Source organism: Blennius ocellaris (assembly GCF_963422515.1).
Source record: "Blennius ocellaris genome assembly, chromosome: 1".
Taxonomy (NCBI): Eukaryota; Metazoa; Chordata; class Actinopteri; order Blenniiformes; family Blenniidae; genus Blennius; species Blennius ocellaris.
Window position 1 is genome coordinate 15,964,665 of NC_137650.1, and position 24,442 is coordinate 15,989,106.

Below are 24,442 nucleotides of genomic sequence, written 5' to 3' on the forward strand. Positions count from 1 at the left end.
GTTTAATGATAATTGGTGTTTGGTTAATAAATTCTGCAAGTTCAGATTACGTTGAAGCAGTGGCTGGAATGCTAGCATCAGCAGTGTAACTAAACCTCAAATTGATTAACTCGCATGAACCAGACGCTCACAAAGATGGCAATGGTCCAAATCAAAAAAAAAAAAAAAGAATGAAGGGGAAAAAAAGGGGGGTCTGCATGGAAGTGTGTGTGTGTGTGAGAGAGAGAGAGAGAGAGAGAGAGAGCAGAGGCGGGCGGGCGAGCGAGCATCAGGCCGGATGGTGTTGTGTTGCTCTGGTGTAAGGAAATCAAGTCCCCCCGGGCGCATTTTTAAAAGCCTAATGCCTTTCAAATGATGTCATCACGTTTTACTCTCTCTCTCTCTCTCTCTGTCTCTCTCACCCAATCTCTCTTAATATCTCCCCCCTTATTCAAACTGCTTCCGTCAAACCTCCCCACACACACACACACACACACACACACACACTCCCCCCCCCCCCCCCACCTCCCTTCCCAATCAGTTATTTGGCTACAGGGAGAGGCCGATGGGGCTCTCGACAAGCAGTCACGTGACACATTAGAATAATGGCCGAGCAAAAAGCAAAACATCTTGTGTTTTTATGACTGATGTTCACCCCCCCATCCCCCCCCCCTCCCTCAACCCCCCCACTCCACCACCACCGCTCAACCACCCACCCCCAGTTTTATTTCCTGAAAGTGATATCATACTAATCAAAACCACAGAGCGTTTAAAGTGCAAAGTGTGATTGAAAGAGCACCATTAAGGAACTGGCAACCCCCCTTCTTTATCGCCCCCCCCCCCCCCCCATCCCCATCCCAACTCGCCCAACCTGCACCCCTGGCACCATGGATGCACGCATCATCATTGGCATCACCCCCCCCCCCCCCCCCTTGGTGTTGTTGTTGTTTTCATATTGTTGTCCTCCATTAATAAGACCTGGGTGTGGTCGCTGTAAAGGAGGCAATATCCCGGAGGTGGAAGACACACACACACACACACACACACACACACACACACACACACACACACACACACACACACACACACACACACACACACACACACACACACACACACACACACACACACACACACACACACACGCAAAGATTCTTATCAATTTATATATTTGTCAGTCAGTAGTTGAGGCTGCCTCGGTCGCGTGTCCCTGCGACGGTGATGCATCGATTGCCTCGTTGCAAGACTCTGATGACGTGCGGTCAGGGGGGAGCGAGATGTCTCTCTCTCTCTCTCTCTCTCACACACACACACACACACACACACACACACACGTGTGTGTGTGTGTGTGTGTGAGAGAGAGAGAGTGAGTGCAGCAGACAGCAGGCAGAGTGACTGATACTCAGCCTGCCTCCCAGATGGCCTGCTCAACTCTGCTCCAATCTGATCTCAGAGCCTTTGTTCTGGCATGTTCCATTACGCCGCCGTGACACCAGTAAAGGCAGAGGGGAGACGAGCTGGTCTCAGATCAGATACAGCTGAATTATACATGTATTTCTCTTTTTTTTTTTTTTTTTACCCCCCCCCCCTGTGATATTCTTGTACCAGTACAGTCACAGCTCTGCGTTTGTCATGTTTCTGGGTTTTTGTTTTTTTTTTCCTGGGGTAAGAGGCAAGAGAAGAGGGCTGCATTGACAGTAGATTAAAAAAAAAGAGTTTGATGGCAGGATTTGGCAAAAAAAAGGCGAGGTGGTGATGAATGTTTAATTCAAAGGTATTCTTTCGTGGTTTTTACTCTTGATGGGGATTGTGATCGTCAGTGGGGCTTAATGCCAGAAAAAGGAGGCTTGTCAACTCAGCAGGGGCTTGTGACACTTAATACAAATTTAGATTCACAATCCTGCAAATACTCATCTTATACTTAGTATACAAAAAAAACATGTAATCTGAGTCATTCTTCTTGTTCTTGTTTCTTGTTAGAAACATATCAACAAACATATTTAACAGATTGTTGGACAGAGCTTCTCCTCCATTTTTGCATTTGCATTTATTAATGTTTTTTTCTTCACATTATATAATGAGTGTGAGACACATTATAGTTCAGCCTAATTTCATGTTGGGTGGACCGGACTGGTAAAATAGTAGCAAAATAACCTTTAAATGTGAAATGTACCGTTTTTCTTTGTTGTGACATGAAGTATCCATGGAGAAAATGTCTATATTTATACAATTGCCAAGCAATGACTACAAAATATGACTACAATCTCAACATAAACCCAATTTTAAATAGAACTTTTGGTGCAAAATACAGTGAAATGTCCGACAAACTTCTCTTATAGCTGTTGCATCATGGGTATTTTTACAAACTCATCCTGACATCATGGCTTTGTGGCATGTTTGGTAGCAGTGAGGTACCGAGCTTTCATGTCATCGTCACTGATATCTCAGGTCAAGTCTCTGTGGAGTTGTGTCTAAATCTCTTAATAAATGCATTGAAAAGTACGTGTTTTATTTGTAATTTTTTACAATTTTCTTGGTAGTTTGGCCAGAGTAGAGGTTTTTGCGGGCCGGTTTTGTCCCACGGTCCTTTTGTTTGACACCGTGACATTTTACAATATTTTTGGTAATGGTTGTTGTGCTCTGTATTGAATGAAAAAGCTTTAATTACATTATTTTCATTCATGATATCTGTTAAGTTTGGAGCTATCCTGTCACACGTTTCACTTCTTTTATCCTTTTCATTATAATAATTACGAGAGTTACCTTCCACTTACTTCTTTTCATCATAATTTCTTCCGGAATAAAAACACAAGGCATTCCCAGGCCCTCAGGTTTATTCTGCTCTTTGTGAAGCAATCCGGAGTCCCCCACCGGGAAGGCCCTCCCCCCCACGGTTTGAAAACCGCTGTGTTAAATGTAACCCGACGCCCCCCTTGTGATCTTTTTTCAGTTTTAAAGTCTATTTCCTGCTAAAATAGAACAGCCTTCACGTGCATGAATATTGAACTGACTTGATTAAATTGGTGGTTCCCAACCTGAGGTCTGCTGCTTGTTTGAGGCGTCACCAGAGATTTCAGGTTGGTCTCGGGGCTTTGAATATTGTCAGGGTGGTGACATAAAATTGGCACGCTAAAAATACATTTATGTCAAGTCAAAATGCAAAACATCAGTAGTGTTTCGGTCCTCGGATACACTGAAAATACAACTTTTTAAAAATGGCTGTCAATGTGAAACTTTTTAAAAACACCCCGACGCGGTCCCTGTGCAAAGGAGGAAAACACAATTTCTCTAAAGAGTTGTAGAGTAGTTCTTCTGCACATGCTCAGTCGATGTACAATCAGAACAATGTTTCCTCCAGAGTGTCATGACTCCCAGGCAATATTCTCCTGGGACTTGGTAGTTTTATAGTTCACAGTCATCGTAACAATTTACAAATGTCTGTGTACTCCCCTTGTAATGTTTATAACGTATTGTTCCCTGCTGCATGTGTGTGTGGTTTCATTACAAAAACAAACGACTCCAACTAGTGGCCTGACATGCTAACTGCATCATTTTCAGCTTTTCTTTAATTTTTGTGGAAACAAACCTTGTTTTCAAAACGTTGCTCTCTAAGCACAAAGCTTTCTGAAACAAAAATGATAAAAAAAAAAAAAGTGTTTTCACTTGAAACGTTGTCATATAAACGGGGCCTGACACATGTTGAAAATACATTGATGCTGTTGATTCCCTCCAGGGAGAAAAGCTGCCTTAAACGTCGTCTCCCGCCATGAATCTTTGCATTAAAGGGAAGGGAAAGAAAATCAATACTCAAAGGAGGATAGTTACAGCTGGGTGTCAACAGGCGAACCCAGATCCCCCCTCACCCCCCTCCTACTCTTTCCTCCCCCCCTGCTGTGAACGATGATGCTTAATATACAGTGTGACCTTCAAAATGTCATAAATGTGTTGTGCAATAAAGTGTCAATATTTGTGGTTATATGGAGCAGGATGACTTTTACAGTAATTGGAACGGCCGCATTAAAGCTACAGATCAGTCGACTGATTAAAGACATGCAGAGCCGGACACTCGCACGCCTTACACACGTTCCGTCGACGTGAAAATCAAAAGAAACGCAGCCAAAGTTCTGTTTTACCTTTCTTGTGTGTGTGTGTGTGTGTGTGTGTGTGTGTGTGTGTGTGTGTGTGTGTGTGTGTGTATGTGTGGAAATGTGTGAAGCCCATTTATTATTGAAGGGCTGTTATATGCCAGGAGAGCACACTCTCATCCTCTCAGTAGTGTGTCTTCTTCTTACAGGAGCACTATTAACCCTGACACACAAGGACATGTCTGTCTCGGTGTGTGTGTGTGTGTGTGCGCACGCGTGCACACGTGTGTGTGTGTGTGTGTGTGTGTGTGTGTGTGGTCTGGTGTTTGTCCTGCTTCTAATCTGTGTTTTGGATTTTTCAATTTTAGCCCCATCTGGGGTGGGCAGGTGGGCCAGTGTCTGTTACACGATGCGCCGACTCTTTGCCAAAAAGGGATCTGTACAGTAGACCACTCAAAATATGTTTATGAGGAGGCGACTATGGCTACAGTATGGTGCCGTCCTGGACCGAGTGCTGGGGGAATTGGTTTTCTTTCTTTTTCTTTTTTTTTTTTTTTTGAAGGGAGGGGGGATTGTTTTCATTGATTTATTTCCCTGTTTGGAGGATGGCATTTAAATATATTCAATGGAAAAAGCACAATAACAATGTGATAGATACATACATACATACATACATACATACATACATACATACATACATACATACATACATACATACGTACGTACATACGTACGTACATTTATATGTACATACATACATACATACATACAATCCAGACTGCCAAATTAAAAAAAAATTAAAAAAAATCAGTGTTTTCTTTGAGATGTTTTCACATTTCTTAAGAGTAGAATTTAAAGGTTATTATGGCACTGTTTTACCTTCAAGATGAAATTTTGGCTGTATGTGGCCCCTGAACGGAAATATGGTTGACACCCCTGTCTTTAAAGGAAAAGCTTCCCATTGATAGCGAGGTTATATCCTGACGAAGCTCTCAGAAGGTGGAACTCATGTAACACCAGCCTAAATATACTCATTTATATAAGGACATATGTGAATAGTCTTAATAATGTAATACCTGAATAACGCACAAGAAATTCCCTTTATTGTCAATTTTTATGTCAAAATCTTTCCAGTTTTTCTATAAATTTTAGTCAACATAATGTAACACTGCCATTTCTATTTCAACGACCTGAATCGGTTCAATTGAAATCCGGTTCCTGTCTTTAAAACCTGCCTCCTCTGCTTCTTTCTCCTCTTCACAGTCATTTACAGTCGCGATCCAATGAAAGCCGCTGCAGCCCCGGCTGGTATTTAGTGTTTAGTGCATTGTATGGGCGGATTCACATTTAGGTTCGCCTTTCAGTTTCCAGTTGTGATGATAAACAAGCCTTCAGCCCGATAGCAGCACTGCTGTGGATGGAGTTGTGTGTTTAGTGTCAGCGTGGTGGAAGAGGACTTGCTGACTTGGGTCTTTCCATTCTGTTAAAACCTTATTTGACTCGCTCCCCCCCCTCCTGACAGACGAGGGTGGAACTGGGCGGGGAGTGACAGAAAAGAAAAAGAGAAAAAGATTAGGCTACTGTAAAAAAAAAAAAAAATACAGCGTTCTTCATTGTGCACCACGGGTTGGTTCTTTTCTTTCTTTCCACCCCCCCAACAATCTATTCTCCTACACACATACCAAATGTGGGCAGATTAGAAAATAAATCACTTTTTTTTTCTTACTTTTCTCTACATTTGTGCACATTCCTCCCTTTCATCCATCCATCTGTTCCACCCATCCATCCATCCATCCAACCATCCATCCATCGAGAATCAGTAAACACTTGGTTTGATTAACTATTTCTAAAAATGTAATTCTCAAAGTACAATTTTGGCACAATAGAGTTAAAAAAAACTGTGAAAATGTCAGTGCAATGGAAACATGTCTGGTGCAGCTCAATACCTTCATTTCTATCATTAAATGGAGGCATTAAAGTGTATTTCCCATCGATTTCATGTCTTTGAAATCAGTGAAAAACCCAAAACAATGAAAGTGAGAATATGGTATCAAGATACAAATGTCCACCAACTCCTTTTTTAATGCAAACATGTCTTTTTTTTTTTACATATTTGGTCTTATTGTATCGTATGCAGTCTGATTTTCTAGTGACATATTACCACCAATAGTACGTAAAGGAGCGAGAGCAAGAGTGACGCATAAGCCGAAGGCCCCGTCAATTTCTTTCTACATTTTCATTTCTGAAAGATTTGAATCAAAGATGTGATCACGTATACTCCTCAGAGAGATCTTGTAATCGAACTCGGATCCATGTTAATGTGCTCAAAGTTGAATATGAAAATGGATACTTTTGCTGGTAAATTGCAGAATTTAACACTCGTATTATTTCTGATTTGGCACTCGTCCCATTAAGAGATAAAACATTATTCAGTGTTGAGATCTGTAAATCCGCGGTGACTGTTTGGCTCCGTACAGGTTGGCGTCAAACCTCCGGCACGGCGACGTCCATCAAACACTCCCACGACTCGTGCAGATATTTGCAATTGTAAAGTTTCCCCACCAGGTGTGCGTCGCGTCTCCTCTTTCCTCCGGCGACGTGAACTTACAAGGTGATCCTCAGGCCTCTGAACGCCACGCATCGCAAGCTCTTCGCCATTAACAGAGCCGGCAATCAGCCGGTGACGCCCTCACCTCAGATTATGCTGCTGTCAACACATTCTCGGGTCGTTGTCACTCATCTTCAGACTCGTGTTCGGAGGAGGCGATTGTGTTGATAACAGGCCGCTGTTGCACTAAACTGCGCATCATCGTTTTCTTTTTTTTCTTTTTTTTTTTTCCTTTCTTTTTTTTTTTTTTCGGGGCGTGCAGAGAGGAAGTGGTGCGGAGGGGCTGGGTCAAAACCGTTATCACCCTATCATATCTCTGACAGCTACCTGTCAAAATTGGGTCGCGAGAAGAGATGCAAGGATATCCTGCGATGCTGACAAAGCCGAATCCACCTCTCTTTCTCTCTTTTCTTTCCGTCTGTCTGTCTTAGTTTGCATTGTTAATTTTTTTACTGCAATCCGGCGTAATAGGAATGATGATGATAGCAAGGATAAAAAAAGCAGAAGAAGAAAAAAAAAAAAACACACACACAGTGGGGGGAAAGCGGGGAGGAGGCGGGGGTGTGTGTGTCTCAGAACCGGGGTGTTTCTAAAGAAACTGAAAAGCTTATGAACTGTCAGCGTTCTGTCAGGGAGGAAAATAGTGAGGCCCGTGAACTCGTTTGATGTGTTTGACTTTGCACGGCGTTCGCACATTTGAGCGAGGGGGGTATAAAAAAAAAAAAAAAAAAGGAGGGACAATGAGAGACAGACAGCGGACAAAAAAGAAAAAGAGAAAGTGTTGTGTTGTGATGTGTGGAGGGCTGGTTTGATGTGGCACTCAACACACCCTCCATTTGTCTCTCCCTCCTTTGCAGATGTCGGGGAGGACTTGGGGAAGGCGGCGGGAAGCGGCGCTCCGCCGCCCCTGTCCCAGCAGCACCGCGAGCGGGGCGGCCTCGCCTCGTCCTCCAAGGACTGCCCCTACTGCGGCAAGACCTTCCGCACCTCCCACCATCTGAAGGTCCACCTGCGCATACACACAGGTCAGTACGTACGCCCCGCGTTTCCCCCGGCCAACACACGGACGGCCGGCGTTCTCCTCGGTAATTAAACATTTATCGTGCCTCGTGCAAAATTCACTTCACTCCTTGTACTGACATTTCTTCTGGGGCTAGACTGACATATTGGCTTATGAATGTTGGCCTAATCACATATTGGAGTCGATCTGCCTTTGATATGATGGATAGGATGCAGATGAATTGATTGCATATTAGTTTTGTCAATGAGTGGCGTGCGCCGCAGACTCTGAAAACGAAGAAGAAGGGGGGAAAAAAAAGAGAAATCGACCAGCTCCAAGTACCTCCAGTTCAAAATTAAGAGCACAGATGGTCACACTTTCCCAATCGCAGCGTCACAATGTCCTGATAATGAAGCCGTACCGTAAAAAACCCAGTGATCCCAGTTCAACACTAACACACGCTGCAGTCCTCACCTAAGTCCTCATCCTGTTCACACCACTAAATATGAAACCTGACAAATATTCTCCGTGCGGTCCGACTCATCAGCTGTTTGACTGGACTGCTTTTCCTGCTCGGATGGACATCATATCGAGTCAGGAAACCCATTCACACGCAGTGCCCCCCCCCCCCCCCCCCCCCCCCCAACAGTGTTCCTCATTTAGGCTTATGGCCATTGTTATTCTGTTTCTTTCCTACTCATCATTTCTTTGAGCTCTAATTAACACAACAAGGGTTCAGTGTCCTCCGATGACATCACTCAGAGGGCAATTTCACACTCTCTAACTCTCAATAACTTTCAAGGCAAAACAAAGGCGGCCTGTGCACAATTCAGAGATATGCGTGAGATGGTGTGCCTCATAGATTGTGCTTTATTTTTTTCAGTCAAGCGTCCCAAACCCCTTTGAGCCAGGCGCTCTCAGCCCAAACATCTCGCCAACCTGGGGGCTCACACACACACTCACACACACATACACAGTGATGTCCCCCGGTTGTTTCTGGGAGGTGAATGCTGTAGTCAGAGTAATGATGTGGACTGTGGACAGTGGCCAGGGTTCTAACCCTTCTGCAAGGTATGAACGCCCCACTGACTATCCAGGTTAAAGTCACAATGAGACTTTGCAGAGGACACCTCACAACAAGGACACCTGCTTCCACTCGGTGGGCAAATCCCCTTCTGTCAGTTCATCGAGGAGGGAGGTCACGTTTCTCAACTGGAGAAAGAACGATCATATCTGGACATATTACCATTGAAGAGCCTTGTTACATGTAGATTTACAAATAATATGACTGCTTTATACAGTCTGAAGCTTGTATATCAGCAGTTTAATAAACTCTAGGTTCCATATTATGGTCTAAATATAGGGTTTGTACATTTTTTGACCTGAAGAGCTGTTTATGTCACTTTACAACAAATCAAAATTGAGCTGATAAACACATTTAACCTTTAAAATGAGGCTAACACAGCTGTTAAACGTTTCTTGTGTATTATTTTGACACATGAATATGAACAATTCCAGCAGTTTTCATACCTGATTTTAGAGCTTCCACTGTTCTTTATCAGCATTCTTTGATATTAACTCTTTCTACAACAGTTTTGTCTTTTTCCTTTCCCTTAAAATGTTTTTTTGTTTGTTTTAGAAAACCTAGTCATTTTAGTTGTTTACTTTTGAAAAAAGTTTCTTGCTATTTTCCAAATGTAGTCATTTTAGTTGCGTCTTTTTAAAAGCTCGTTTTAGCTCAGCGTTAATCCTCTTGAAAATGACATTGTGTGCGTATATACATTGAAAACAAGATAAAATATTTACTTAATTATATTTAGTAAAAGGTTTATGGAGCCACTAATGAAGGGTCGAGGAGCCAAATTAGCAGGTTGCAGACTCATTGTCTAAATATAGAGACGTTTAAAAATCCTTCCTCTAAAGTGGCTTATCAAACTCCAAAGTTTAGGTTGAAGTCTATTGCTGAGCCGCCATTTACAGGTAGGAAACGGGTAACCTGATTTGATCTAGTCTAATGTTACTAAGATACCATGAGTTGACAGTGTTTCAGAAATGTTCCGCCTTGTTTCCACTGAGACATTTTCGAAAAGTTCCACCTGGTAGCTCGTTTCAAAGATTAGCATTTTCAGTGGCTCCGAGCACCGTTGTCGTGTAAACCGATCCCCAAAACGCAACAGTTTTCAGTTTTCACTTAAAATGTTGTGTGAACATGGCTTTAACTGCGCGTTTCTACTGGCATGTCAACAATTCCAACAAGATCTGAAAATGTGACAATCCAGTGTTCTTTTCTTGTTCTCTGTCAGTCCAGTAGTCAATTCAATTTTCAATTCAATTCAACGTTTATTTATATAGCACCAAATACAACACAGTCCTCTCAAGGTGCTTTTAACAGAGAAAAGAGAAAAACCCAAGGAATCCACATGGTCGCACAGAAACAGTTTCCCTGAGCTGTCACTTTCACTACTGCATGACTACAGCCTCTTCAAGCCATAAACACTTGATTCCCAGAAACGCTTTGATTCATCTTCAAACATTGTAAACGTGTCATACATTGGTGACCAAAACAATAAAAATCCCCTTTTCTGTATTTCAATCGAACATACACAGTTGCCAGTTCATCTCCAAAAAAGCTGAAACTGTCGATTCTTATCTTTTCTATTTCCTCCTCAAAGAAGTGGTTCTTGACTGACTTCAAGCAGAAATGAACTACAGCCATGAAGAATACATTTTTTTGAAAAAAAGAACTGTATTTTTCAACCCCACAAATATTTCACCTTCAATCTGTCCAAATAAGAAAAGCTAATTGTAGCATGATGTTATGCTACCTGGACTCCATGTTCAACAGTCCACATCAGGCTGCACTCAGGCTCTCTGGCCACGTTACAGTGGCTGTGGACGGTTTCCAGAGGGCATCTGTTATCTGCTGGAGAGAGTTATGTCTGCTGAGAGCGTCGGGCTATAGTAAGGATCCCCACGAGGGTCATATTTTATCATGGAGGAAGTGGAAACCTCAACCCCGGCCTGTAGTCAGGGATGGGAGTAATGAATTACAAATAGTCCCACCACTGAAAATAAGTGGTTTTTGGTGGAACGTGTACTTTTACAACTTATTTTCTCACATATGCACTATGTACAATTTGCTTCCACAATCGTCAATTAATGTCGCTTTGTAGCCAATAAGTTCATTACTCAAACTGAGAAATGTTACATTTGTTTAGCATCGTGAAATCCATATATACTTTGACTGCCCGAGAAATGTGCTTCTAACACCTATATTTTGTATTAATTGAATCGAACGTCTGTTATTGATAATGAAATAACAAATCCAACGGTGTAAAGATAACCAATACTCGATGGAACATTTTTATGCAAAAGCTGCACATATTGCTTGGTTTTATTTTAATTGATAGCGGTTTCATTTACCTCACAGTTTCAGTTTCTTACCGCCGACTTCTTTTGTATGAATCGTAACTTCATTCTCACAGTACTGGACAGCGGTTCTGTGAAAAGGTAAAAAGTTAAACTTGTGTTTGGGAGCTCCATATGCAGAGGCAAAAGTGGAAAATGGTAAGCAGGGATGTGTTGTCCTTTGCGGAGGAATGTATCTTTGGAAGTGGGCCTATCTAAGCACAGCTTTAGTGTCGTCTCCACGTGGGGAGAGCGGAGGAAAGAAAAGCTTGATGCATCCCCAACATGTGGCCTTTAAATCATTCCTCTAACCTAATCATACCAGCTCCGCTGTGACATCCTGATTACATCCACGAGATGACTTTTACAGTGGCTAAAGATCCTCTCTGTGCTCTGGTGACAATGCAGGCAGAATTCACAGATGACAGCCGGAGCTCTCCTTCATCCTAATGCAATGTGAGTGACACAATGGAGTTGCTTACCGAGCCGGCCGAGGCGGGCATTGTGTGACGCACTGCCGCCGAGATTAATGAGCGCCTAACGCCGGCTTGAAAGGAATGAAGTGAATTTAAATTTCTCCCAAAAGTTAAAGAGCTAATGTTACAGTATTAATTTCCTCTTGAACAGTGAGTGGGAAAATATCCATTAGCAAAATTAACCACAGTTTTCTAGGTAGCTAACATTGTGCGGCTGTGGCACTACAGTGTGGGGCCAGAGCTAATGAACACACTGCAGAGGGTGATATTTCATTATACAAATTAATGCTCACATTTTAATGGGAAAGTCACATAATGAATCTAGGCTTCAGTGACAGCAATTAGAGGCCCAGATTGTCCCCTTCTGGACAAGGCACTATTTAGCAGTAAGCAGCTGTGTGTAAAAAATAAAAAGGTCCTCGCTCTTGACAATAGCCACACATAACTTCAGGCGGGGCCGCGTAGCCGGCGAGAGTCTCAGTTCACCTTTAAATGAGGAAGAGAGGAGGGAGGGAAGGAGGGAGGGAGGGAGGATGAGAAAGAGGGGAGGCAGGACTTGCCCGTGTCACTTAACCTTAACCTAACCTTGTAATCAGGATGAATCAAGAGGGACCTGTGATCTCCCTCTCCATTCCTCTCCCTACCATTGCCCTCCTCATGCGTCTTTTCAACGCATTCTCTCTTCATTCTCCTCTGATTCTCTCACAGTATTGACGTCAAACGAAAGGATCAGAGTCTGTTATATCACACATACGTCCCCAGACAAACCAACAACACGCTGATCCACCTGACATCCAGTGTCTCGCTCCAAAATGATTAAAATCAAATCAGGGAGATGAACCGCAGTTGTGGATAAATCCAATCTAAAGACTGAGGCATAACCTGTGGATGCCTTAAGAAAAGGCCTCAACTTTTGGCATTCAGTCTAAAAGTGTCTTCAAATATTAGATTTAGAATGAATGACTGCACCTGTCTAGTTTTATTATTATTCTTTCAGATATCTGCTGTAGACGATGTAAAGTTCTAGTAGAAAATAGATTACTTTCTTGCCCTTTCCTTGCTATTGTGCTCATTGCATTGTGTAATTTACTGTTTATATTATTTAGTATATGTAGTGACATTAAATGTATGTTCATGTTTATTATTGAAATTATTTTGTCTCTCTTCATTCAGTTATTCAGTCCCTTTTTAAGGAGGAAAGCATGAATAATAGCAAAAATCTACATTGCTCTAACAAGTGTGCCTCAGACCAAGTTTAAATCATATTCCTCAATACTTTACAATAAGAATTGTCTATAGTAATCAAATGATATAATCCTTATAACTATTAAAAACAATTATTGCAATGTGCAGTGAGAAGCTATACATATCACACATATTTTATTGTTGTTTGGATCAAATGATGCGTGAATTTTTGGACACGTTTTCTTTTCCTGATCACATACTTTTAGTTTTATTCACAAATTAAATAATATCCTGAATATGACTTGTGCTGTGAATACAAGGTTATATAAAGTTACAGTTTATTTATTTATAAAAAAAATGTTTAAGTGATCATGTGCACCGGATTTTACAAATCCTATTCAAACAGCACTTGTTATTTCATGTATTCTGTCATTTTCAGTTATTTATTAATAGTTTAGAAGAAAAAGAAAGTTATCAGATCTAGAAAGTTAAAGTATGACAACCAACAGGTACAAGCTGCAGTATAATTATCACAATAAACATAGAATCTGCTTGGAAAAAGCTTAAAAAAAAAACCCTTTCGTTCGTACATTTTAATGTTGTGCTCACAGCTACAAATAATCCTTAAGTCCAATTTTCTATTTGTTCAGTCACTGTGTATTTAATGTGTATTTTGAGGGGAATTGAACTGTTGCTGTGCTTCAAGCAATCTCAAGTCACCAGTAACGTCAAGCACATTTCCACCTTTTCATCCAAATGGAAATTTACGCCCTCAGCATGTCATATCTATTAAGGCCTTTTAATTGCCCCTCTGTACAGGTTTGGGGTATTTTTTCTGCACTTGCGTCAATGACTTGGACGTGCTAACATACCACGAGAGTCACAGATCAGGTTTCCCAACCGGGAGTCCAGGAGCCTCTTAAAGTGGCCATCGCAAACCAAAAAAACAGGCCGGAGGCTTTTCCTTCTCCGAGAATGTCGAAATTTGACTTCCACGTGTTCAGATATCGGAGATCTGAGATGTTTTGTCCATCTATCCTTCACCTTTGTCAGGGTCAAAACGTCGACCAAAGTGAAGACGGGGGGGGGGAGAAAAAAAAAAGTTTCCCTCTTTCTATTTTTAACTCTCATGTAGCAATTTCCTGGTTTTGTGGCGGCAGTGATCTGTCTTGTGGCTGGGAGGTTGTGCTGTTTGCGCTGATATCAATTAAAAGTGGATTAACGGGTACATAATGACCTTTAGCAGTAAATTGTGTGTAATGTTGCAAGGCAGGATACAGTATATTCCCCAGATGTCACACCAGGCCCCTGACGTATGATGGAGCAGATGTCTTAGCCAGTCCAAATGGCCCTCTAAGACACAAACACACACACACACACACATGCACGCACGGAGGCTGACACGCATGCATAAACATGTGTTCACACACACATTTCAAATGGCACACACACACACAGACACACACCCGTACATAAACACAAGGAGATGCAGAAATGCACGTGTCGTCTGTCTTTCTGGCTCCAGATATTTAAACGCTCGGTTTTAATGGAAAAGCGGCATGAAGTGATCACCCTCCGAGGGCATCGGTATTTATTTTTCAGTTCGCCTTCCTGTGTAAACACCAAAGGACGGTGTCAAACATACATCAGTCTGTGCTTTTCATTCTCAATTCAGATATGTAAATGGTACATTAATCTTTATTTCCCCCCTCTTATGCCTCCTTCATGAGCATTAACAACCTCTTATAAGGAAAGAAAAGACGGAGGACGAGGGGGGGGGAGAAAAAAAACATATCTGATCAGTCTAATTTCTGTCTAATTTGGCTCCTAGAATATCATTTTGTCCAGTTAGAGGAATTGAGAATGATCATTTGCATCAGGGACGTTTCCTTATTAAATCAGCACTGAGCCTCTGTTCGGCAGCTCACAGGAGAAGCACTTATTGGGTTAAAAGCTCATCTCTTATGGTTTATTTTAAATATACTCTATACTTCACAGCCACTCCGGCGTAAGAGAAAAGATATCAAATCACTGTCTCTCTGTCTATAGCCGGGGTTATCTGGATCTCTGCACGCTCTCTCTTTTTTTTTTTTCCCCCCCGTCTTCTTTTACTCTCTTCTCTCTTCGGCATTTCCACCTTCAATTTTCTTTTGTATAGCCTCCTATTCTTTCCTCTGCATGTATCAATATTCTATTGAGTTGGTGTTTGTGGCCCTTTATTTGAGAACTCTGCAGTAGGTCTGCAGATCGCAGAGTCTTTTTCTGGAATGGTGCCCTCTAAATAATGATAAATTACTTGAGCAGTATGCCATTTGCTAATTATATCCATGATTTACTACACAGCCCGACTTAAATCATTCAAACCAGCCTTGCGTAACAATGCCTTTTTTTTCCCACCTCTTTATAAAATGGTTTCCATGTGTATAATCTAAACATTTTACTGGCATATATTGTATATATAGAATGTGCATACAAAACACCACCAATCCAGCAGTCGCCCCCCTCGCTTTTCACACAATCCCTCTGAAAGAAGAATTCCACTCCAGGAACTTTTTATATGTGTATGTATTAAAAAAAAAGAAAAAAAAGAAAAGAATCAAGCTTAGCATTTTTCCCCTCTCTGCTCATTGTTTAATGAATCCAAATCTGGCTCACACTCCAAGCCTATTATAATTGCTCGCAGGATGTGTTCTATTTCAACATAAGTATCATTCCAATGGAAGATCCACTTCTGGCAGAATAACGCTGGTGTTTTACCATTATCAAGAATATTCATGAATATGGATGTGCAGCATAAATAAACATATGCAAATGTTACACAACAGATTCACCCCTCTTTTATCATATTATAAATCACTTCGATCTGTGTATCCTGTAGTGAATCATATTGTTCTTTATCGCAGGGCTCCATTGCAACAAGCATGTGGCTCACATATGTCGCCAGTGTGTTTCTTTTCCTGAGTTTTACCGTCGGAGTGCATCGCGGCGTGCTCCACTGTGAGTGCGGCGGTGGTTGATATTGCGCAGCGGCTGATTTATGCTCCTCAAGATAAACTGCAAATAGGGAATGTCCAAGGAGTTGCACTCCCGTCGCACAGGCGATGACAGCGAACAAGGCCAGAACAGAGGCAGCGATGACCCTGCGGTGTGCACGCACGCGTGCACACACACACACACACACACACACACACACACACACACACAGGCACAGATACACAGGAACACGCACCCAGACCGGGCCGCACCCTTGGCTCTTTGTGCACGACACAGATAGCATCGAGACAGTGTTGTTGTCAGCTGAAAATATTATCTCTTGTAGTGGACTGAAAGCACCATATGGTGAAATGTTTTTATGGTGTTGATATGAGTGATGGCTCACTTGGCGGAGCTGGATCGACCCACATTCAGATGCCTACTCCACATCCCGACTGGCATCACGACACACACACACACACACACACACACACACACACACACACACACACACACACACACACACACACACACACACACACACACACACACACACACACACACACACACGTACGTACGTATCAAGTGGAGCCCAGCCGCTGACTGGCAAAGGAAAGACATGAAATTGTCGGTTGGATTCACAATCTCGTTCATTAACACCGTGTGTTGTAGTTTATTTTATTCGCTGCTTTATGTTGGTTTTTTTTTGTCTTGGCTGCTCTACACTTCCTCCAGTTTACTTTTTTTCCTTTTTTTTGAGGGGGGGGCGGGGGATTTAATTTGCCTGAACTGTGATACCAGCTAAAAGTGAAAATATCCTCTTCTTGATAGTGGTTAATGAAATGCATATCTTTTTTGTGAGTTCATTTGACCTAATTTTCTTTGTTCGGGGAGGTTACATGACCCTAGGGTCCACACTCCCTGCTCCAATAAATAGATTTTGATATCTCGTCAATGTAATAAGCAGGTTAATTATTCGCTGTTTTCTTTGTCTTTTCCCTTCTGTTTCTCTCTCTTTCTTGGCCTCTCAGGGGAGAAACCCTACCGGTGCCCTCATTGTGACTATGCTGGCACCCAGTCTGCCAGTTTGAAGTACCACCTGGAGCGCCACCACCGCGAGCGTCAGAATGGCTCCACTCCGTCAGGCCCATCCTCCGCTCACACTCCTTCTGACCACAAGGATGATCACGGGAAGTCGGGTGGCGGCGTCTTCGCCCGACCTGATGTACTCCGTAATGTTTTCAAGGGTATGCCTCCCAACCTTGACTTCAGGGCAGGCCCCTTGCTGCCGCACCAGTGGGCGTCGCCCGGCATGATGTCCTCGCACGACCGCGAGCGCGGGGATCGCCGTTTTGACTCCGCCCCATCAGCTGACAGCATGAAGACGGCAGACGGACCGTCTCCCATGGTTTCAGCAGCGGCCGATGGCACCGCCAGCTTTTCCGACCTGAGCAGGGCTTACCAAAGCATGATGGGAAATGGCGTCCACTTTCAAGGTTCTCTCCAGGCCTTCATGGACAGTTTTGTCCTCAACTCAATGAAAAAAGATCTGAAGGACAACCAGAGTCCAGTCCAGCTCCAGGCCCAGCGCTACCATGATAACGGCGAACCCAAGGCCAAGCGGGCGGTCACAGGAGACCCGGACAGAGAGGACAAGGCCGAAGCCAAGCCAACCTCCGAACCTGGAAAACCGGCAGGCCAGTACGAACCCCTTGACCTGTCTGTATCGGTTCGGCCTGAATCTGCCTCGGGATCTCTTCCCGGTTCCTCAGTCACCATTCATGACAACGTGGCATGGCATGGCTGCCTCTTCTGCTCCTTCTCCACTTCCTCTTTGGAGCTCATGGCTCTGCACCTTCAAGCTAACCACCTGGGAAAGGCCCAGCTGCAGCGGGTGGAACCAGGAAAAGACTTTCAGAGGGAGGGTTCTCCCAACACCTCTGCCATCCTCTCCTCCAATGCCAAGAACTCCGGTGTAGCCAATGACAGAGATGGAGATAGAGATGGAGACAAAAACCAGATGGGCTGGAACAACCACATGGACCAGCCATACAACCCATTCCAGAGCGACTTCTACAGGAGGTTCGGTGGCCTGTACGATGGCTCTCCAAGGGCTAATCAGGCTCTTCAGGGGTATATAGACCAAGCTGAGCAGAGCCTGGATCTACAAAGCCAGGGCTTTCCAGGAGCAGTGGAGGAGGACCAAATCATTGAAAGGAGCCCCTGCGCAGATGCTGAAGGCGACAACGGTGGATCAGATGAAGACGTAGCTAAAGCTGAGGGTCACAGTAATGGCGAGACCCCCTCAACCACCCCCAAGAGACAGCAACAACAGAATCACTCTGAAGATGAGGAAGAGGAGGGAGGAGTGGCTGGAGAGGAGGAGGAAAAAGATGAGAATGGACCAATGAACATGGAGAGAGAGGAAGGAGGAAGTCCCGGTTCAGACCACCTCCAGAATCACCCAAAACCGCTCCTGGATGACTCCTCTTTGCCTCCCCGGAGCAGTGCTGCGTTGGCAGCGTCGTCCTCCTCTGCCATGACACCACTTCCTCTGGTTCCCCAACCCCAGAGCCAGACATTGGAGAAGCAGTGGCAGCAGGGCCTCGGCCTGCTCTCCCCCGCAGGTCCACCGGGACTGTTGAAGGCCGAGCAGCAGACCCACCTGGAGCAGCAGATGAACATGCTCTCCGTACTCCGAGCCTACAGCAACGACAACCTCCCCACGTTCAACGGCCTGAGCGGCGGCACAGGTGGAGCCAACCCTGGGGGTATGAAGAGGTCCGATGCATCCGGTGAGTGTGTTTAACCTCTACTGCATCTAAAACACAAACACACACACACACACACACACACACACACACACACACACACACACACACACACGCACAGTCACAGACTACCACATCAGCAGTAACCTGCTCACCTAAACTCAGAAAAAATGAAACGCAAATGTAATTTCCCCAACCAATACACACACATAAACATGGAGCACACAAGACAAACACATATAAGTTTTTTGCTTTCTGCCTGACACCCACAAAGGAATCCCAGACACTTACTGAATGTCTTGAGATTGGCTCTGAAGTGATTTCAGCCTTATTTCAAGCAAGTTTAGAAGCTATCAGCCTGGCGACTAGCAACAGATTAATCTTTATTACACGTTTATATTACTGGGTGTGCAGTGCCTCCCTCCCACTCCCCAGCATTGGGGGAATAACCCTGGATGAGTCAGAGCAGGACCTCAGCTCCCAGTGCCATCTCCTCCACATGTCTCTTAACTATCTTAGCTCTCATAAAGCCGGTTCCCAAAAGCCCATTACTTTATAAGACTCGTCGATCTATGACCCTGTGAAAAATGAACTGTCAACTTTCATGATTCTGCTAAGGTTATAGCTGCTCCTTGAGACTGAAGAAGGAAGTATTTTCCTCCGCTCCTTTTTTTTTTTTTTTTTACAATGCTCTTTTGCTATTTAGAGACGGCTGCTCGCTGCCGAGTGTCTCAACAGGAAAAAAAATATAAAGCCAAATGTTGGTTTGTACACAGTGACCGAGCCAGCAGTCTCATCTGGTGGCGTTCACTAAAAGACCATCAGTTATTAATCCTTCAAATTGAAAATGTAATAGGAGAGATAATGTTTGTTTTTTTGTTTTTTTCCCCTCTTGTTACCACATAGACACAATTTACCTACAGAACCTAAAGCTCACCAGGCACATAAAACCCCAGCAATCCGACAAAATACAAGACATAACAAGGCTTCCCATGCAGCCACTGATCAGTCATAACTTTATGACCACCAAAAGGTAAAGTGAATGAGACGGATCACTGCACCGGTTTGGGAATGGAAAATAGCAGGCAACAAGGAAATATTTGTTTCTCCAAAGTTGACGTTGAAACAAATAGTGGGAGGTCATCTTTGGTGCTTGTATCTATCATAAATGGTCCAGGGAAGAAAAAGCGGAACACAATTGGACGACCAAAGCTCATGCACGTGGTCTGATGAATGTGACCCTTCATATCATCTTGGTGCCAGACAGCTCGGCACATATTCGTTTATTAATGTAATGAATGAATCTATGAACCTTGTATAAGCAGCTGATGCACATTTAGTTGGATTTCAGGGTACTGATTGCAGTGTAGTCTGTTTACAAACTCAGGTTCTGGTTACATTAAGTGACAAATTCAAGCACATTTAACCTTTTATTTTTTTATATGTAGTTGCACAAAAATTACTCGAAATGACATAGACGGCATGTAAACAAAAGCAAAATTTTAATCAGTCGATGCTTTAATGTAGACATGAGTCATTTTCAACAAATACAGCCATAGTTGGTTTCACAGTTTATGAGGGGAACAAATCACTTTTAGACACATTTGAATCTTATTTTAACTCTACATAGTTTAAAAAGGCTCTTGGCCACAGTTTGGCCTCCCGTGAGTGAGGATGATATTTCAATGGCTCGCGCTATAATGAAAGTTAAAGGGACAATATCTAAGATTTAAGTAGTGCAGTTTTTGTTCATTAGGTGGCAGTACTGAGTTGACTGCTCCTCGAAGTTTCAGCAGTTTTCCCATTAATACGATCAGTGTCTGCTTTCAGCTCACAGATGTTTGCAATATTGTGATTGTTATTCTTAAGCTGTTTTTATTTAACAATATTACATATTGCACATGTAACATCTTTGTAAAAGAGCGTCAGTGTTTCCATCTATCTACATTTTATGTTAAAACAAAAAACATTTTTTGTAGAAGGCCAAGGTGAAGCCTCATGTTCTTTTGAGTATTTATCATCAGAAACAACAATGAAAATGTTAAGATCGTATCTGCGACAGTAATGATACCTATGGCCAAAACGAATGCACTGATGCACAGAGTGATGTGTGTGCTTGTGTTTCGGCAAAAAATTATGAAGTTTGAGTATGAAGCGGCACAAAATGCCAGCGGCATTTCAAAAGTTTAGTATGAGAGTAAATTCCCTCTCGCTGTTGTTAATACAAGTCGTGCTTCATGTGCTCCACTTGCGTGGTGAGATGGGAAATAATAGACACACTTGTTTTCTAGTAAAATGCACTATTATAGTCCCTTCTTTATGTGTCCACTTATAAAACCCTTGTGCTGCTGCTGGTGGTGGTGGCGATGGTGGTCGGGGGGGGGGGGGGGGGTCATTGGCAGCCTGAAGAGCAAGAGCCACACATTCCACTGTTATTGGGTGGGTGGGAGACGGTGGGGGTGGCAAAGACGTCCGCAAAAACTCAATTCAGACCTGGGCGAAATGTGATTATCTGGAGTGGGTTTGCATTAGGTTTGTATGCAAATACAGCATAAATCATTAATATCGAAATTCTCCCCTGAATCTGCGGGAGCTGTTGTAGGGCACGCGTTGCACGTCTGGAGTGGCCGTCTCTTCATTAGTATGCCCGGAGGAAGGGGAGAAAAAAAGAGTGTGGGGGGGGGGGGGGGGGGGGGGTACAATGTGCATGAATCTGCTTGCACTTTGACACAGAACGGCTCCACACACATATAAGGATCGGACCTGCGCCACGCACTCACACACCGTCTGTAGTATTAAACCACACCTTCGTAAACCGGCCCAGGGATTGGATTTATCAATAAATGTCATTAACGGCAGCCCCGAGGTCTCCGTGATCACACGAGGTATCTGGTTACTGAGGTACAGTACACTGTGTAAAGATTGATATGAACCCGCACCATTTGCTGTACTGTAGATGTGCTTAACACAATCAATACTTGGCTGCAGCGGAGACCTATCTATAGCCATGCATTATCAAACATGAAGTATTACATTATTCAAACAGTGCTGTACATGCCACGGCCGCTCGCGAACATCGCTCCTCACGTTGTATTACTTACATTACCTCAACCCCCGCCCGGTCCCCACCTTCCCACCCCCTCCTTCATTTAATATATTAAATGCCAGACTGGGACTTGGGAAGGTTGAGATTGACACGCTGGAGAGGAAGTGTTGATAGAAGTGTTGGATGAGCAGGTCGAGGATCCCAGAGAAGAAGATGGCAGAGCTCTTATCCTCTCACGAGAAGTAGGCGACAGGAACAGTGCAGAGCGAGCGCAGAGGGAGAACAGAGTATACTCTCAGTTTAAGAGTGCTTTAACATCGTGGCCCCGGGAAGTGTTGTAGTTTGTGTTTATTTCTGATGAAAAACTCTCAGGAAGTCACCTCTTGCACACTCGTCGACCTGAGTCTGTCAACAGCAGAAATATCAGCTGTGAGTGTACTCGAAGTTCAAGAGACGATCCTATCCTTTATCCCATCCCTGCGATCTCACACCTTCAGAGCCAGTTTGTGGTACAATATCTCAAAACTGGACTCGAAAGTAATGAGTCAATTATGAAATGTAATACACCGTATAACTAATCTTTTTGTTTACTTTTATTCTTGAGTTTAAGAAAAAGTGACCTCGAGTGGCTATATCTGGAATCGCATGTAGCACATCAATAAACTAATGAATAGTTTTACCACAGAAAGTTTTCACAACAAAGAGCTGTGCGATAAACTTCAATAATTAGTCTCTCTCTTTTTTTTTTAACCAACCTCTTTAAAGCACTTTAATCACTTTACTTGTAAAGCCAGAAATAGTACTTTGAGGTAGAAGAGTCATTATTGGCTCCAGATATTTTCTCAACTTGCAACTACAACCTGATAATGAAATCAGCCGTTGCTGATGTGAAATGTTGATTGCTGATTGATATTTACTGCTCGTTCTCACCATCATCTCATTTTTTTTTTTTTTTTACAAAGTTGTACATGAAATCAATGATTAGAGCTAAAACACTGACACCAGGTTGGACTGAAAGTTGATCATTGACACCACATTTCTCGCACCACATGTAACAAACAAATATGTGTCTTTGTGTTTGTGCAAAGCGGTTCTGTAATTGTCACATGTATTCCTCGTTTTAGAAAATCCAAACAAAAATGTCTAAAGGAAAAACAAGTGCTACAGTCATTCTTCTCAGTCTTAAAAAAAAAACGATCTTAGATCTTAGATATCCCAGAAACCCATGTGGCAGGTTTCTGAAGATGACGTCAGGCAGCAAAACATAAACACAGTTTGACAGATACAAATTCCAGTTTGTTTCCAAACATATTGACTCTGGTGTGAGCGATTTAGGCAACTGTAGGTTGGTCTTTTTTTTTATATACTGTATATATTGGTACATTCTATGTACAGAAGTGCTATGTTTTATGGAATGTACATTTGATCGTGGGGATCGCTCTTTGAAAGATCTGTGACGTTGAGTCACTCTGACTGAGATATTACTTATAAAGAATAATAATTGACACAGTCGACTTTTCCCCCTTTTCCGCTCCTTTTTTCCATTTCGTAATATACAAAAGAAAATAATAATCTTTCCACACTCCATCCACAAATGGAAATAATGAGTGAAGAAAGGCTTGATTTGTGCTTTCGCCCCATGACTCCTGGCTGCCATGCCTCTGACCTTCGCTGCCCTGCGTTTGGACCATGCCTCGAATTGAGTGCGTGTGGTTTTGTGAGCTGCCACAGGTGAAAGTAGTTGTGTTTTGATCTTAAATCTCAGCCTTTTTTTTTTTTGAACTTGTGAAGCTGTGAGTGTCGACGCCTCATTAGAAGATCGTGTGTGAAGTGTACAGAGTGAGAGCGGAGGGACGCAAACATTTCAACACATGTACACAGTGTAGCGTTGGCCACTATAAAAAACTAAACAAAAACAAAACAAAAAACAGGCTGGGGTGTATGTATGTGTGTGTGTGAGCGCGCATGTGTGTGTAACAGGTTCTGTAAAACACTGATGGTAATTAAAGACATATGGTGGGATTGGTGGACTCGCTGTGAAGCGCAGATGTAGTGGATCACAGTTGGCATTACTGGTGTAATTTTCTCTGGTTTGAGTGGAAGAAAGGTAGGCAATAACAAAACACACACACGCACACACACACACACACACACACACACACACACACACACACACACACACACACACACACACACACACACACACAGCTCCATGCCAGCGTCTCTTAACACAGATACAGTTACCAAAATTGTTTGTTTGTATATGTGCACACACAAAAATCACTCACCAGTAATAATCACAGTTGCATCAAAGTAGAAGTTAAAGCCTCTTGTTTCCCCTCCTGTTCACAGGAACATGGATAAAAGCTCTGCGTTAAATTCCTTCAAATTTCGGCGCGCTCCAAAGGCTCTTTAGCTTGTTTGAGCAGATCAAAGACGACAGCACATCATGGAGGAAAATGTTCGGGATCACTTGCCAAGCTTTGTTTTTTATTTTATTGGAAGGTCTTGATCTTACTATGTTTAGTGCACCAAGAAAACTGTGCTACATAAATAAAAGTGAAAGATGAATAGTATGTTATCTACTGTGCCATGCTCCGTTTCTCCAAATAGACATACCACTGGTATAGTGTTAGCATTTGATTCGATAAGACGTTGCACCACATTCATCTTCCTCTTTGTCTTTGTTTTCGTTGACAGTTTTATATAATTATATAGCCTTATAAATACCTGCCCTCGTATTTAATTAAACTATATTTGATTGTTCTTAATTACATGTTTTTATTCAGGCTTTTTAATATGGAGAATATCTTATAAATGTACTTTTTTTTTATGGAAATCAAATAATTAAAAAAAAATAATCTTGTTTTACCTTTAACATAACATGAGAAGACTGAAGTTCTATTTGACA

At 42.8% G+C, this 24,442-nt stretch overlaps 1 protein-coding gene across 1 annotated transcript in view; it reads left to right on the forward strand.

The window, feature by feature from the left end:
* Nucleotides 1–24,442, forward strand: part of znf536 (zinc finger protein 536) — a gene marked incomplete at its 3' end in the record, with an annotated part of 205,727 nt that overhangs the window by 163,855 nt on the left and 17,430 nt on the right. Inside the window, exons 5-6 of the mRNA XM_080520613.1 lie at nucleotides 7,530–7,697; nucleotides 16,746–18,509. Coding sequence (XP_080376739.1) covers nucleotides 7,530–7,697; nucleotides 16,746–18,509 — 1,932 coding nt within the window. The remainder of the gene's footprint in view (nucleotides 1–7,529; nucleotides 7,698–16,745; nucleotides 18,510–24,442) is intronic.